Source organism: Dendrobates tinctorius, unplaced genomic scaffold (genome assembly GCF_039654945.1).
Source record: "Dendrobates tinctorius isolate UK_male_01 unplaced genomic scaffold, ASM3965494v1 ptg000060l, whole genome shotgun sequence".
In the NCBI taxonomy this organism is placed as follows: domain Eukaryota; kingdom Metazoa; phylum Chordata; class Amphibia; order Anura; family Dendrobatidae; genus Dendrobates; species Dendrobates tinctorius.
In genome coordinates this window covers 14,107,638-14,122,351 of record NW_027361728.1, presented here as the reverse complement: position 1 = coordinate 14,122,351, position 14,714 = coordinate 14,107,638, and the positions used below count along the sequence as shown (strand labels likewise).

The window sequence follows — 14,714 nt, the reverse complement described above, 5'->3', positions numbered from 1 at the left end:
CATTTATCACCCAATCCTGGTTTTGGCTTTCAAATACTGAGGAAAGAAATTACCAAATATTCAACATGTACATGTGGCCTAATGACGCAATTGTGTTTCCCTGAAAATGTATCTGAAGGAACACTTCATCATATTAGTGAGCACTAACTTTACACTTGTGAACATGCTTTATAATTTGGAGATGCCCAATTCCTTACAGAACTAAAACACCTCTCCTCTTCATTACTAGGAATGAGAAACAAACCATGTAGCAGCTAAGACGTCTCAATAGAAAGATAAATAATTTCATTTATAGTTATTGGTAGCACAATACACAATATATAATTAAATGTAAAAAAAAAAAAAATCCTCGGACATTCTTAGCCCCATTGGCATGCTAGGTTATTCCCTGTGGTCAACACTGTAAAAACACATCCCACCGAACTTGTCAAGGACATAATGCTCTGAAATCGTACTATACTGAATTTATGTTGCCAGTAGCATTGTCAACAGCTAGAAGCATTAGATCTGAGATGACATTTAGATAATAAAAATAGAAGAGTCATTTATATGTCACAGAGACTAAAAGGACAGAAAATCTATGTAATATACAATAAACTTGGAATATTCCAGCAATATAAATACAGAATTTTACATTATATATATTTAGATAGAAACACAAATATATCTATATACACAGAAATAAACAGACACTGAGATCCAGTGTGAATTGTGCATTGCATTGAATTAGTTTATTTAAAGGGAATCTGTCACCAGGTTTTTGCCACCTAATCTGAGAGAAGCAGAGAAAGAACCTGATTCCAGCTTTGTGTTACTTAGCTGCTTAGCATTGTTTTGATAAAAATCATGACAGACTCAGTAGAGGACTAGTAAACCTGCTGCCAGGTGGTCAGACATATTCATGAGCTTTGTATAACCTCGTCCCCTTCACTGATTTGCAGCTTTCTGTGTACACTGTACATAGGCAGAAAGTTTTTCCCACTAAATTCACCGCTGTAATCCTTCTAAAAACCACTTTATATACCATAGATCTATCTTACCTGCTCATTTAGTCATAGGGGTGTGCTTCATTGCATTCAGTCAGGGTTGTCCCCGTCCACGCAATTTGAATTGCCCCCGAGGTTGCGCTGACGTTGCTGCATATCCCATGATTGCGAAGTGTTTATTGTTTTCCGCATTTGCACAGTGTGTATTGTGGGAGCCGGACTTGCACAGTATGTTGCTAACCTGTGCTTGCGCATAGTAAGTCACCCATTCGCGCATGCACGGTGACAAGCAGCTCCCCGCACTGAAGTTGGTTTTAATTGCCAGCTTCACTGACAGAGCGCACCAGTGGGGAGCCGCTCGTCATGGCACATGCGCGGATCACAGATGGACAATGCTCAAGTGCCTACAATACACACTGCGCAAGCGAGGGTTTCACAGTGATGCCGGCACAACCCAGAGAACAATTTAAATTGCGTGGGCGGGGACAAGCCTGACTGAATGCGAAGAATCACACCCCTATGACTAAACAAGCAGGTAAGCTATAACTATATAAAGTGTTTGTTTTTTTTTAAAAGGAGTACAGCGGCGACTTTAATGGTAAAAACTTGCACATTATATCACTAATAACGCACTGGGGACACTTTAGATGCTATGAATGACTTGAATGGTTCCCTATAAAACCTTACCTTGTGTCATATTGATGCCCTTTGACATAAGGCAAGTGCCACAATTCAGCCTATCGGTGTGTCTGGAAGCAGTGAGTGACAGTTCATCCGGCCAATCTAGGACAGGGGCATTCTGAGCTGTCAGTATGGTAATGGACAGCTCAGCCATCCAATCATCAGTGTCAGTGTGTTGAGTGACAAATTAGTCATCGAATCAGGACCAGGGCTTCCTCCGCTTGTCTGCTATTTGAGTAATTACCTGGCTATTTAGCGGTCTCTCTGCCTCCAAATAGTGTCAGTTGTAGCTTAGATCAAATGGTGTGTGCTTGCTCTGTTCTCTGGATTACTGCATTCGATCTTTGCTGCCCGACCATGCCTTTGACCATCCATTTGCCTTGCCCCGTTCCCTTCCCGGAATTCTGACCTTGGACTGTAACCTGACTACACCTTCACTTACTTCTTCATTTATGACTAGCGTTCTTGGTATCAGACGCTAGACCTCTTGACTACACAGAATCACGGGCTTGTCCTTGAGTAGTGACTAGTGTCACAGAAAGGTTTTGGTACTAGAGACAGGTAAAGACCGACCAATGGGTACACCTTGTCGTGGAGGGATGGCTTTTATGCTTTTTTGATCAAACTAGTGTTAACTAAGTACACTATAAAAATAAATTTTATTTCTATAGCGCCGACATATTCCGCAGCACTTTACATTTCAGAGGGGACTTGTACAGACGATAGACATTACAGCATAACAATAATCACATAGATCATAACAGATACCAAGAGGAATGAGTGCCCTGCTCGCAAGCTTACTATCTATGAGGAAAAAAAAAAGGTGGACACGAAAGGTGGGTGGTAACAATTGCCCTGATTGTTTGTATAAGCCATAATGTTAAGTGTGTAACAGTACAGACACAGAGGGCTGATAGACGCATAAAGCATGTGGGAACATGATACAGGGAACCTGGTTATGGTAAATCTTTTGACTGTGCCACACAGGGATAGTTAGTAACGTGTTGAGGCGGTAAGCCAATCCGAATAAATGCCTTTTCAGGGCACGCTTAAAATTGTAGGGATTGGGGACTAATCGTATTGACCTGGGAAGTACATTCCAAAGAATTGGAGCAGCACGTGTAAAGTCTTGGAGACGTGAGTGGGAGGTTCTGATTATTGAGGATGCTAACCTCAGGTCATCAGCAGAATGGAGGGCACGGGTAGGGTGGTAGACTGAAACGAGGGAGGAGATGTAGGGTGATGCTGAGCCGTGGAGTGCTTTGTGGGTGAGGGTAATAAATTTGTACTGGATTCTGGAGTGGATGGGTAGCCAGTGTAATGACTGGCACAAGGTAGAGGCATCAGTGTAACAATTGGCGAGGGATATGATCCTGGCTGCAGCATTAAAGACAGATTGGAGGGGGGAAAAGTTTGGTAAGAGGGAGACTGATTAGAAGAGAGTTACAATAGTCCAGACGAGAATGAATAAGAGAAACAGTAAGAGTTTTTGCGGAGTCAAAGGTAAGAAAAGGTTGAATTCTAGAAATGTTTTTGAGATGCAGATAACAAGAGCGAGCCAGTGATTGGATGTGGGAGGCAAAGGAAAGCTAGGAGTCAAGTATGACCCCAAGACAGCGGGCATGTTGCTGGGGAGTAATACTGGAACCACACAGAAATGGCAGTGTCGGGTATAGGTACATTAGTAGAGGGAGGAAACACAAGGAGTTCAGTCTTTGACAGGATCAATTTCAGATATAGTGAGGACATGATGTTAGACACAGCGCTTAGACAATCGCTGGTGTTTCTAAAAAGGCAGGAGTGATGTCAGGAGAGGAAGCGTATAATTGGGTGTCATCAGCATAGAGATGGTACTGGAAACCAAATCTACTGATTGTTTGACCAATAGGGGCAGTGTACAAAGAGAAGAGGACAGGACCTAGAACCGATCCTTGAGGAATCTCAACAGTAAGTGGAAGATGAGAGGAGGAAGAGCCAGCAAAAGATACAGTAAGGCTATGTGCACACACTGCGGAACTCCCGCGGGAATTCCATTCCGCTGGAAAACCGCATTTTAAATTCCCGCGGTCTTCCCGCGGAAAAAATAGCGATTTGCAAGCGTAATTAGCTTGCAGAATGCTAGCGTTTTCCAAGCGATCTGTAGCATCGCTTGGAGAATTGATTGACAGGTTGGTCACACTCGTCAAACACCGTGTTTGACTAGTGTGACCAACTTTTTACTATTGAGGCTGCCTATGCAGCATCAGTAGTAAAAAGTTCTAATGTTAAAAATAATAAAAAAATAAAAAATGGTGTTTTTCTCACCTTCCGACGTCCCGCGCAGCGTTCCCGATCATCGAGATGCTCCCGTTTCCCAGTAATGCCTTGCGAGACCTTTGATGACGTAGCAGTCTCTTGAGACCGTTACATCATCACAGCTCCTTTCCGCAAGGCATTATTCGGAACGCAGCCACATGCGGAAAGTATGGGCGCAGCCACATGCGGAAAGGAAGCAGAATAATACATTCCTATGTGGGTGGAATCGCCGCGATTCCGCAAAATTAATGCTGCGTATTTTTCCACGATGCGATTCCACCGCGGGAAAATCCGCAGCATTAGCACAGCATTGTGGAATCCCATAGGATTGCATGGGATGCTGTTTTTTTGCGTTTTCGCGGCAAAACCGCACGTTAAAAACCGACGCAAAAATGCGAAAAAACCACGTGTGAATGCAGCCTAAAGGAGCGGTCAGAGAGATAGGAGGAAAACCAGGAGAGAACAGTGTCCTTGATGCCGATGGAGCGGAGCATAGTGAGGAGGCACAATGTTATTAACATATTTTATTACTATTTACTGGCTGTAGGGTATATACTTATTGTATTTTTTCTTGTGGTTTTGTCTGTGAAATGGTCACAGTGTGAACGTGCTCTTACTCTTTACACATATACCAGCATATAGTACAGCTCAATTTTTAGGTTTTGATCTCAGATGGGGTAGCAAAAACCAAATTCCTTTTAAAAAAAAAAAAAAAGCACTCCCTAAAATAAATGTGTAATGGAGTGCAAGTGTAAAATACTTACCAATTGCGGTCTTTTCCAGATTTCCAGAGCTGCTCTGGTCTTCTTCTGGGTCATGTGAGCACTCCTCTCCTTTGATGGCTCACACAGGGACCAGTGTGCGGGGCAGTGCTACTTCTATGTAAACATATTCAGTCTCAGAACAAGGCTCCATAGACTTACATTGTGAAAGAGACTTCTGCTCCACACAAATCCCTGTGTAATCCAGTGAGTCTGGTTTAAAGTCATGTGACCCAGGAAAAAAAACAGAAGCAAGGCTAGAAACCAGGGAAGACAGTGATCAGTAAGTATTTTAATTTAACTCCATTATATTACAGATACATTTAGACATTTTTAATGGATACTTTATTTTATTTTTACAGGTGTGTGTCCTTAAAGGCAGCCAGTCTTTTTGCATAATGCTATTAACCTGCAGACAAACGGTTAATTTGAAGACTTACAGCATTAGAAAGGTGTCCTGCCGCAGTCCTGAAAGTGCAGCACCTGGGAGAAAAACTATTCCTCCCAGGAGACGCTGGTCTTCAGTCATACAGAGCTACAGCCACAGCTCACAGTACTGTTGGCGGCTGTAAGCACCCCCTGGAACTTTGACTGACAGTCAGCTCTGTACTGATGCACTGTAGAGCTGGCTGTCAATCATACTGCCGAATGAATGCTTGCAATGTTGTGAGCTGTAGCAGCACCGGCAAGACTGTATGAGAAAGCCAGCGGTTCCCGGAAGGAATGAAGTTAAATCATTTGCTACCACTTTCAGTAAGGTGGGCAGGCACCTTCGTAATTAACAAGCAGCAGTGTAACTCTGCAGGAAATCACATTATCAGACGTGACTGGTTCGCTTTAAGGGTATGTGCAGATACGCATTTGTGCAGCCTCAAACTCACAGCGGTCAGCTTTTACAGCATAGTGTATGGGCTTGAAATCCCATACCCACTATGAGTTCACAGACGCTCGCGGCTCATTGCGAAGACGGACGTGCAGTGCATTATTCCAGACCGCAGTCTCTGCAAGAGAAATTTCAACAATAGAGTGTAATGGACGCAGTGAATCCGCACGGTTCAGTAAACACATGCGGATTCACCTGCATTCAATAGACGGCAGCGCTTTGTACACAACGAACATGCACTGCGTCCAAAGCTCTGCTAGTTCTGGATCGTCTGCACATACCCACAAAATGATCCACATTATAAGAAATTCAGTTTCTTTCGCGGTTATTTTTTCAATAAAACAAGGTATTTTAAGATCTCACCTGACGTACAGTGACCGTTTTTGACTTGTTCGGAGAGAGCCTGACCCTGAGCTTACGCTGCTGTTCATCATCTGTTCCCTAAGATCATGTATTTTTGCTTCAAAACGACTATATTCTGTGTAGAAGTAAAATATATATATAAAATAAAATACATGTAACCATTTGGTTATTATTTGCAAAACAGCAGTAATATACTTCAAGACAAAATAATCGACTGTTTATGGGGTACTGTTTGACCTTGCAAAGCTATTATGGTGTCCGCATCAGAAACCTATACTGTGTCTGGACCGTTTTCAGTTCTGACCTGGGTTATTTAGCTTTTCCTATTTGTAACATTTTTACTTTAGGCTCATGTTTGACATGGATTCTCTGGATCGGCTTTCAATATCTCACTTGAAACAAGCTTACTGCTTGAACAGCAATGTGGTATTTCCAGTGAAATAAAAAACTTACTAAGGACTATTTGAAGGAAACTATGTAAATTTTGGAACAGGATGTGCATTAAGATTCACACAAACTGTGTGAACATACTCTTACAGGGTCACTTGTAGACTAATCTGATGTGTGTATAAAAGTGTAAAATAACACTTTCTGCCCATTATATGACGGATTTCCTAAAGGTTTTCTTTTGCAAGCTCTAATCATTAGAAGACTAAAACATGGTCTTTATATCTCTTTGCATGTGTCTCCCTCCAGCCTCCTTGGCCTCCCTTCTCCATACACTATTATAGGCATCAGGTGTAATTTGATCTCTCACTGAAGCCAGATATAGACAGATTTGAACAATTTTTGATTATGAAATATTAGTAGAGAAAGATTTTTGATTTATGAAAAAATAAAAGTTTGCTATTCTCTCTGTGGGTCTAACAAGGTACACTCTTAACTATAGGACAAAAAGAAAAGCATCTTGTTTTTAAGCACACAGTAAATGAAATGCCTTCAGTTTATTAGAACTAGTAATTGGATAGTCCTATTGCACTGTCGAGGCCAAAGGAAAATGGTAAAATGCCAATTTAGTACAGAAAAAGGGCCAAGATTATCTGACAATAGAAGGTAATGTCACAACCCAAATCCAGAATCAAACAACCACAAGACCAAGTTCAAAATTAAATAGATATGGAATGAACTTACAGGCAACAAACACTACCATTCAAAATTTTGGGGTCACCCAGACAATTGTGTTTTCCATGAAAGTTCATACTTTTATCAAATGAGTTGAAAAAAATATTTAAAATCTAGTCCAGACATTGACAAGGTTCGAAAAAAAGATTTTTATTTGAAATAATAATTTTCTCCTTCAATTTTTGCTTTCGTCAAAGAATGCTCCCTTTGCAGCAATTACAGCATTGCAGACCTTTGGCATTCTAGCAGTTAATTTGCTGAGGTAATCTGGAGAAATTTCACCCCATGTTTCCAGAAGCCCCTCCCACAAGTTGGTTTGGCTTGATGGGCACTTTTTGTGTACCATACAGTCAAGCTGCTCCCTCAACAGCGCAATGGGGTTGAGATCTGGTGACTGCACTGGCACTCCATTACAGATAGAATACCAGCTGCCTGCTTCTTCCCTAATTAATTCTTGCATAATTTGGAGGTGTGCTTTGGATCATTGTCCTGTTGTAGGATGAAATTGGCTCCAATCAAGCGCTGTCCACAGGGTATGGCATGGAGTTGCAAAAGGGAGTGATAGCCTTCCTTATTCAAAATCCCTCTTACTTTGTACAAATCTCCCACTTTACTAGCACCAAAGCAACCCCAGACCATCACATTACCTCCACCATGCTTGACAGATGGCGTCAGGAACTCTTCCAGCATCTTTTCAGCTGTTCTGCGTCTCACAAATGTTCTTCTGTGTGATCCAAACACCTCAAACTTGGATTTGTCTGTCCATAACACTTTTTTCCAATCTTCCTCTGTCCAATGTCTGTGTTCTTTTGCCCATATTAATCTTTCCCTTTAATTAGCCAGTCTCAGATATGGCTTTTCTTTGCCACTCTGCCCTGAAGGCCAGCATCCCAGAGTCGCCTCTTCACTGTAGATGTTGACACTGGCGTTTTGCGTGTACTATTTAATGAAGCTGCCAGTTGAGGACCTGTGAGACATCGATTTCTCAAACTACAGACTAATGTACTTGTCTTGTTGCGCAGCGGGGCCTCCCACTTCTCTTTCTACTCGTTATAGCCTGTTTGTGCTCTCCTCTGAAGGTAGTAGTACACACCGATGTAGGAAATCTTCAGCTTCTTGGCAATTTCTCGCATGGAATAGCCTTCATTTCTAAGAACAAGAATAGACTGTCGAGTTTCACATGAAAGTTCTTTTTTTCTGGCCATTTTGAGAGTTTAATGGAACCAAGAAATGTAATGCTCCAAATTCTCAACTAGCTCAAAGGAAGGTCAGGTTTATAGCATCTCTAATCAGCCAAACTGTTTTCAGCTGTGCTAACATACTTGCACAAGGGTTTTCAAGGGTACTCTAACCATCCATTAGCCTTCATACACAGTTAGCAAACACGAAGTACCATAAGAACACTGGAGTCGTGGTTGTTGGAAATGGGCCTCTATACACCTATGAAGATATTGCATTACAAACCAGACGTGTGCAACTAGAATCGTCATTTACCACATTTACAATGTATAGAGTGTATTTCTGAATCATTTAATGTTAGCTTCATTGGAAAAACTTCTGCTTTTCTTTCAAAAATAAGGAAATTTCTACGTGATCCTAAACTTTTGAACGGTAGTGTACATAATCAGGTTGATAAAAATGAATTATTTCAACCAAAACGATTAATCTTCAGGGAAACTCAGAACAAACAATGGTTTACCAGACTATACCAGACTTTCATGGATTGAACTAAATTTAGCTGTGTTTGTTTTTTTACAAAAGATGTCTCGCAGAAAGATGATTTCCTAAAAGATTGTTACGTTTGCTGCCTGGTATTACTGTACAGTACAGTACATGAATGGCCAGGCTATTTAAACTTTTTTTTTTAAATTTATCTTTTTTTTTTACACATTTTACTGTATTTAATATAGACTATTAGGACAGTTGAGCTGCGATGGTCCCATCGCGTGTGCTATGAATGCAGACCATGGACCCCTGGATATCATGACAACTCATTGGTACCCCACGATTATGTGACATGGCGCCGATGGGCAGGATCAATGACATGCTTCCTGTCTTTGTGTTAAATGCCCCTGTCAGTGACTGACAGCGGCATTTTACTTGTGAACAGTCGAGGCACTTGATAGCTAATTAAATCAACCATCAAGATGCAGACTCAGCGTGTGACATGGCTAATTAAGTAAACATACGTCATCTGTGAGAAGGGGTTAAAATGTATAAAGACATTAAGGAGACAATTGGCAAACTTTAGGGCTCATTCACATCCGATTTTGTCATACGAGTGCTCTCTGTGGTTTTCACAAATAGCACATGTACCTATGATATTCTATGGGGCTGTGCACATGTGCAATTTTTTCCTCGGACTGAGTGGTCCGGGGAAAATATCGGAGATGTGTCAGATTTTGATCCGAAGGTCGGATCAAAATCCTCTATGTAAATCTATAGGACCAATTTTTCACGGACTGTTGAAAAGGAGAAGAAACTTTTTTTTTCCCCTCCACGTACGAGAAAAATTGATGACAATCTGGCCACACTCAGATCAAACTCTGATTACTCTGATCAGTATAATCAATTCGTTTTTCTTGCGCAAGGAGAATACTGACATCTGAATGAGCCCTTAATTTCATGAACTACATCTGTTTCTATCTAGCAAAAATTTAAAAAAAAAAAAAAAAAAAAAAAAAAAAAAAAAAAGAAGGGTAGAAACTTCTTAAAAAACACATTTCGCTATAAATAACCGGGTGGAAAAAAAACCCCATCACTTACCTTCTGGACGGTATTGTGCAATAATGGTCACAGTTTGACCAGCATTTTTCAGAGCTGCTGCTGCTTGTTCATGAGTGGCTGTTCGGAGTTCAACACCATTTACCTAGGAGATTAAGAATATAAGGTCATGGCACCATATTAGACTTGTCATAAGGGAGGTAAACAATGCCATAAGTTTATGGGGAAAAAAAAACAAAACAAAAAAAAACACAAAACAGAAAGATCTGTATTAATTGGCAGGACATGACAGGCATATATATACATAAGCAGGGCTAGTGAACAAGCCTATAGACCAGTCATAAGTGAATGTAAAAGTGGCTTTTAGTGTGCTATACACTTGTTCAATGCTAGTTTTGTCCAGTACTTTTATGTTGATGGCCTACCCTGGTGCTGGCTGGATATGGTCAGTTGTAGAACTACAGAGCACAGCTTCATCAACTATACTGTACAGTGGCTGCGGCAGGGTGCTGTACATCCACCCCTTTTGGAATGAACCACCCTGTTGCAGTGAATGTGACACTTTGAATTTAAAAATCGCAATTCATAAATTTGCAACAAAATTGGAGTCTTTATTTTTATTTTTTTAAATATGGTAAAATACTCCTAACTACAATCTCCTTGATAAAATCACTCTATAGCCACAAACATAATTAGGTGGCAAATTAATATTTGCACTTTTTTTTTTCCAGCTGATCACTTTTTCTGCAGGCATAAAAACTTTCAATTATTGGCAGAATAAGCCCCTGTGAAAAAGCAATGTGCTGCACACAGCAATGTACACTATATGGGGATGAATAATCATAGTAACAATCATTCATCCCTATACTTTTCCCATAGTGCTGATGATCTAATCATGTAAATGAAGCTAATCGAGTAATATAGTCTGCATATTCTACTACTAGTTTTGGCCACCGTATTTTTGCATTTTCACTCTTTTATATCTTTTAACACTTAAACGGTGTTGTCCACTACTGGTAATCCCTACTTAACAGTTAAATTGCCTATCGCAAATAAAGGGAAAAAAAATAAATAAATAAAGGCCTGCCCCATTGCTCTGATGTCAACGCCGAGTCTCCAGGCAATGTGACATTGGTTTTAATTGTCACGTTATCACAATCGTACAGAACGCAAGTATACATTTTTGCTTTTGGATGAAGAGCAACTTAGTGTTTAAGAAGGTTAACAACCTCCTTTAAGTACACCACATCTTACCACTCTGCAATTGTGTAAATAAATGCATTTGAGTGTATTTATACTAGCACTTTTGCTTGTGTTTCATTTTATATTTTTAAGGTTACACTAAAAGCATTGCACAATACAACGTCCCAAACATTAGCAGTTCTGTTAGATTGCTCTACTTTCTATTTGTGAGTGACACGCTCGCCATTTCGTGTCCTAGGGCAATATTAAATCCATACTTTAGTCCCTTACACCACTACGTTCATGACTAATACAATCAATCTGCAAAATTTCTGTTTATTAGTTGAGGCATGTACGAGATTTAAAGAAACCATTCACCAGGAGCGGATATTTGGAAAGAAGGAAACAACACTTTTCAATGAAATGCTACGGATGCTCTTACTGATGCATTTGCAAAGCCCCCTTCTCACATAGCTAGCGAGATCGCTGACGCGTCACCGATTCTGTGAGGCAACAGCGATCTCGCTACATGTGACACGCAGCGGCGACCAGCCCCCCTGCTGGATATCACTGATCGTGCTCGAATGACCTGGGCCATTTTTTCGACGAGCGACCTCGTTGGCGATGCAGAACACAGGGACACAGGCGGGAATCGTCTGAAAAGCTGCTGTGTGACAAGGTCCCAACGACCGCCGAGGTCGTTATACGGATCGACGTATCGTTGCTGCGTCGCTGAAGAGATCTCCCTGTTTGGCAGCTTACTAGCGACCATTTAGTGACGCACCAGCGATCCTTACCAGGTCGTATCGTTGTCGGGATCGCTGGTGCGTCGCTAAGTGAAACGGGACCCTAAGCCCTCTGATGTATTAAAAAATTAAGGATAGGAAAACATTATACATACCGTATATACCCGTGTATAAGCCGACCCGCGTATAAGCCGAACCCCCTAATTTTGCCACAAAAAAAAACTGGGAAAACTTATTGACTCATGTATAAGCCGAGGGTTAATGGTGGTCCAAGAAGATGCTCCATAGATAAAACCACCCATATGCTGCTGCACAAGGGTTAATGCTGCCACATAAGATGCTCCATAAATACCCCCTATATGCTGCTGCACAAGGGTTAATGCTGCCCCATAAGATGCTCCATAAATACCCCCATAATATGCTGCTGCACAAGGGTTAATGCGGCCCCATAAATACCCCTTATTTGCTGCTGCCGATGCTGCAATTAAAAAAAAAAAAATGACATACTCACCTCTCCGTCTCTGGGGGCCAGGTACCGGTGTCCTGGGCTCCCAGCACTGGCGATATTTACCAGTCCCCATTCCATCGCCGTCCACCGTTCTGTCTCCCGGGTCTCTGCAGTGACGTTCAGCAGAGGGTGCGCCCTGACTACGTCATCGCACCCTCTGCTGAACATCACAGCAGGAGGACCCGGAGACACAGCGGTGCACGGCGATGGAACGGGGACAGGTGAATATTGCTCTGCCCCCGTCATACTAACCCCCTCCTGGCGCACGGTCTTCTCTGCAGCCCTAGCTTCTACCTCGGTCATCTTCTTCATGCGTTCAGCGGTCACGTGGTACCGCTCATTAAACTCATGAATATGCGCATATTCATGAGTTTAATAAGCGATACCACGTGACCGCTGAACGCAGGAAGACGATGACCGAGGGAGAAGCAGGGGCTGCAGAGACATGCCAGGAAGGGTGAGTATGGTCTCTGACACCCCTGCTCTCCCTCCCACCCCAAGTATATGACTCGAGTATAAGCCAAGAGGGGGACTTTCATCCCAAAAAAATGGGCTGAAAATCTCGGTTTATACGCAAGTATATACGGTACATATATTTTTAAATGCAGTTCTCTTTGATGTCTGCTGTTCATTATCTTATAATATTTAGAAATGGTAATAACACATATAATCTGGCTAGCAAAGGAAATATCACAGGTTACACACAGACATTTTATTACATATGATTTATATGGTGTTGCTTTTTCTGTGTTATGAAGCATTTAACTTCACACACCCAAATCCTGCAGCTGTTCTACTCAAGTGTCCCCATATCACAGTTTCTGGCTGTTAATCTTGGGGTTCAAATTATATACCTGTTGCTTAGCATAGGGAATGTGATTTGGATAAACTGTACACTCAAGTAGTATGTGACCTATAGCTGGGAGACAGTCCAAGAAGTCTTAGATAAAACATACCGACATAATACGGTCCCCCTTCCTAAGCTCTCCACTTAAATCGGCAGGTCCCCCAGCGAGAATAAAGGAGATAAAGATTCCTTCACCATCTTCACCACCAACAATGTTGAAGCCTAGGCCTGTGGCACCTCGAAATAAAATAATTTTCCGTGGTTCCCTGCAAAAAAGACAAAGATTGTATTCCCTATAAAATTAAGAATCACCCCAAAATTGGGTTAAAAATATTGGAAGACAACAAACATGGAAACAATGGCTAGGATTAGGCAGTGGAAAGAAAATGCCTATCTGGTTATACTAAATTTTAGCAAGGAGCCCATGTTTAATTAAATGTTATTTTTTATTCTTGTTTACTACTGCATAACTCCACCTGAAAACAGAAGGTGCTGGGCAATGTTAGATGAATCCAAGGAAAATGAAGTTTCTACTCTTTAATGTGATCCCAAAAAGATGTAATTACAGAAGGACCACAGACACATAAACCATCAAACTTACTATGTAGTTAATTGGAGGCTCTCAGACAGCGACATATGGGACTTACCGTGTTAAATCATCATCATCTCCAAGCATTCCTTTTGGGACAGGAGAATACCGGCTAGGGGACGGTGGTAACGGATGTCCAAGAAATCCAGGAGAATTGATATGATTATCTGTTTGCTGAGAATATGCTGCACACAAAGTATAAACCGTGTGATACATTAGTATACAAAAATTATACACAAAAAAAAAAAAAAAAAATCACAAAAGATAAAAAAAAAAAAGAAAAAACAAAAAAACATCTGTCATTATGCAGGACTTCAGAGAGTATTTTATCTGTATGCTTGTGCAGAATACATTGCAGGGCCAAAAGCAGGCGTTCTATAATCCCGAGTGTGCAGTTTAGGTGTTTTACCTTACACCCAATGTAACTTGGGGCATGCAATCTCCAGAGACCCAAAGTAGTAGTATGGGTCACACTGTAGAGCTCGCTGAGCACTGACAGGAGAGAGCACGTTTACCATAAAATGCTCTGTACAGCTTATGAACCACTAGACCTGTCCCTGAACTGGTAGTGCAATGAATATGAAGTGGAAGCATCTAGGAGTAACCAAAGCTCAACCAAGAGACAGTAGACCTCGCAAACTTAAAGAGTAATGCTCCCAACCGCTGTGTAAATTGCACAGAAGCCCAAGATCACACGTGCAAAACCAAGCCTCTGAGTGAGCATGACTGTGCCACAAAGCATGGTGTAGAAAGACATGTATTGATGACAACAATTCATAGGAACCTGAGTAGTCTGCATAAATCCCTGGCCTCAAGTCCATATAATAGCACTGGAATGAATTGGAAATTCCAAATACAAGCCAGACCTTATTGTCCAACATTAGTGTCTGACATATATAAATGCTATTTTGGCTGAAAGTACGCAAAGTTTCAAATCTGTCCAAATCTTGAATTAAGGCAAAAGAAGTGGAGGCTACTGAAGTTGCAAAAGAGGATTAAACTCTATATGGAAGAGCTGTCCAGGCCT

General features: G+C 41.4%; 1 protein-coding gene across 22 annotated transcripts in view; it reads right to left on the bottom strand.

Annotated features, from left to right (window-relative positions):
• Positions 1–14,714, bottom strand: part of DLG1 (discs large MAGUK scaffold protein 1) — a 322,080-nt gene that overhangs the window by 95,344 nt on the left and 212,022 nt on the right. For all 22 annotated transcript variants that reach the window (XM_073578713.1, XM_073578705.1, XM_073578707.1 and 19 more), the window contains 4 exons: positions 13,746–13,872; positions 13,208–13,364; positions 9,858–9,960; positions 5,970–6,084 (listed from right to left, as the gene is read on the bottom strand). In XM_073578713.1, the coding sequence (XP_073434814.1) occupies positions 5,970–6,084; positions 9,858–9,960; positions 13,208–13,364; positions 13,746–13,872 (502 nt within the window). The remainder of the gene's footprint in view (positions 1–5,969; positions 6,085–9,857; positions 9,961–13,207; positions 13,365–13,745; positions 13,873–14,714) is intronic.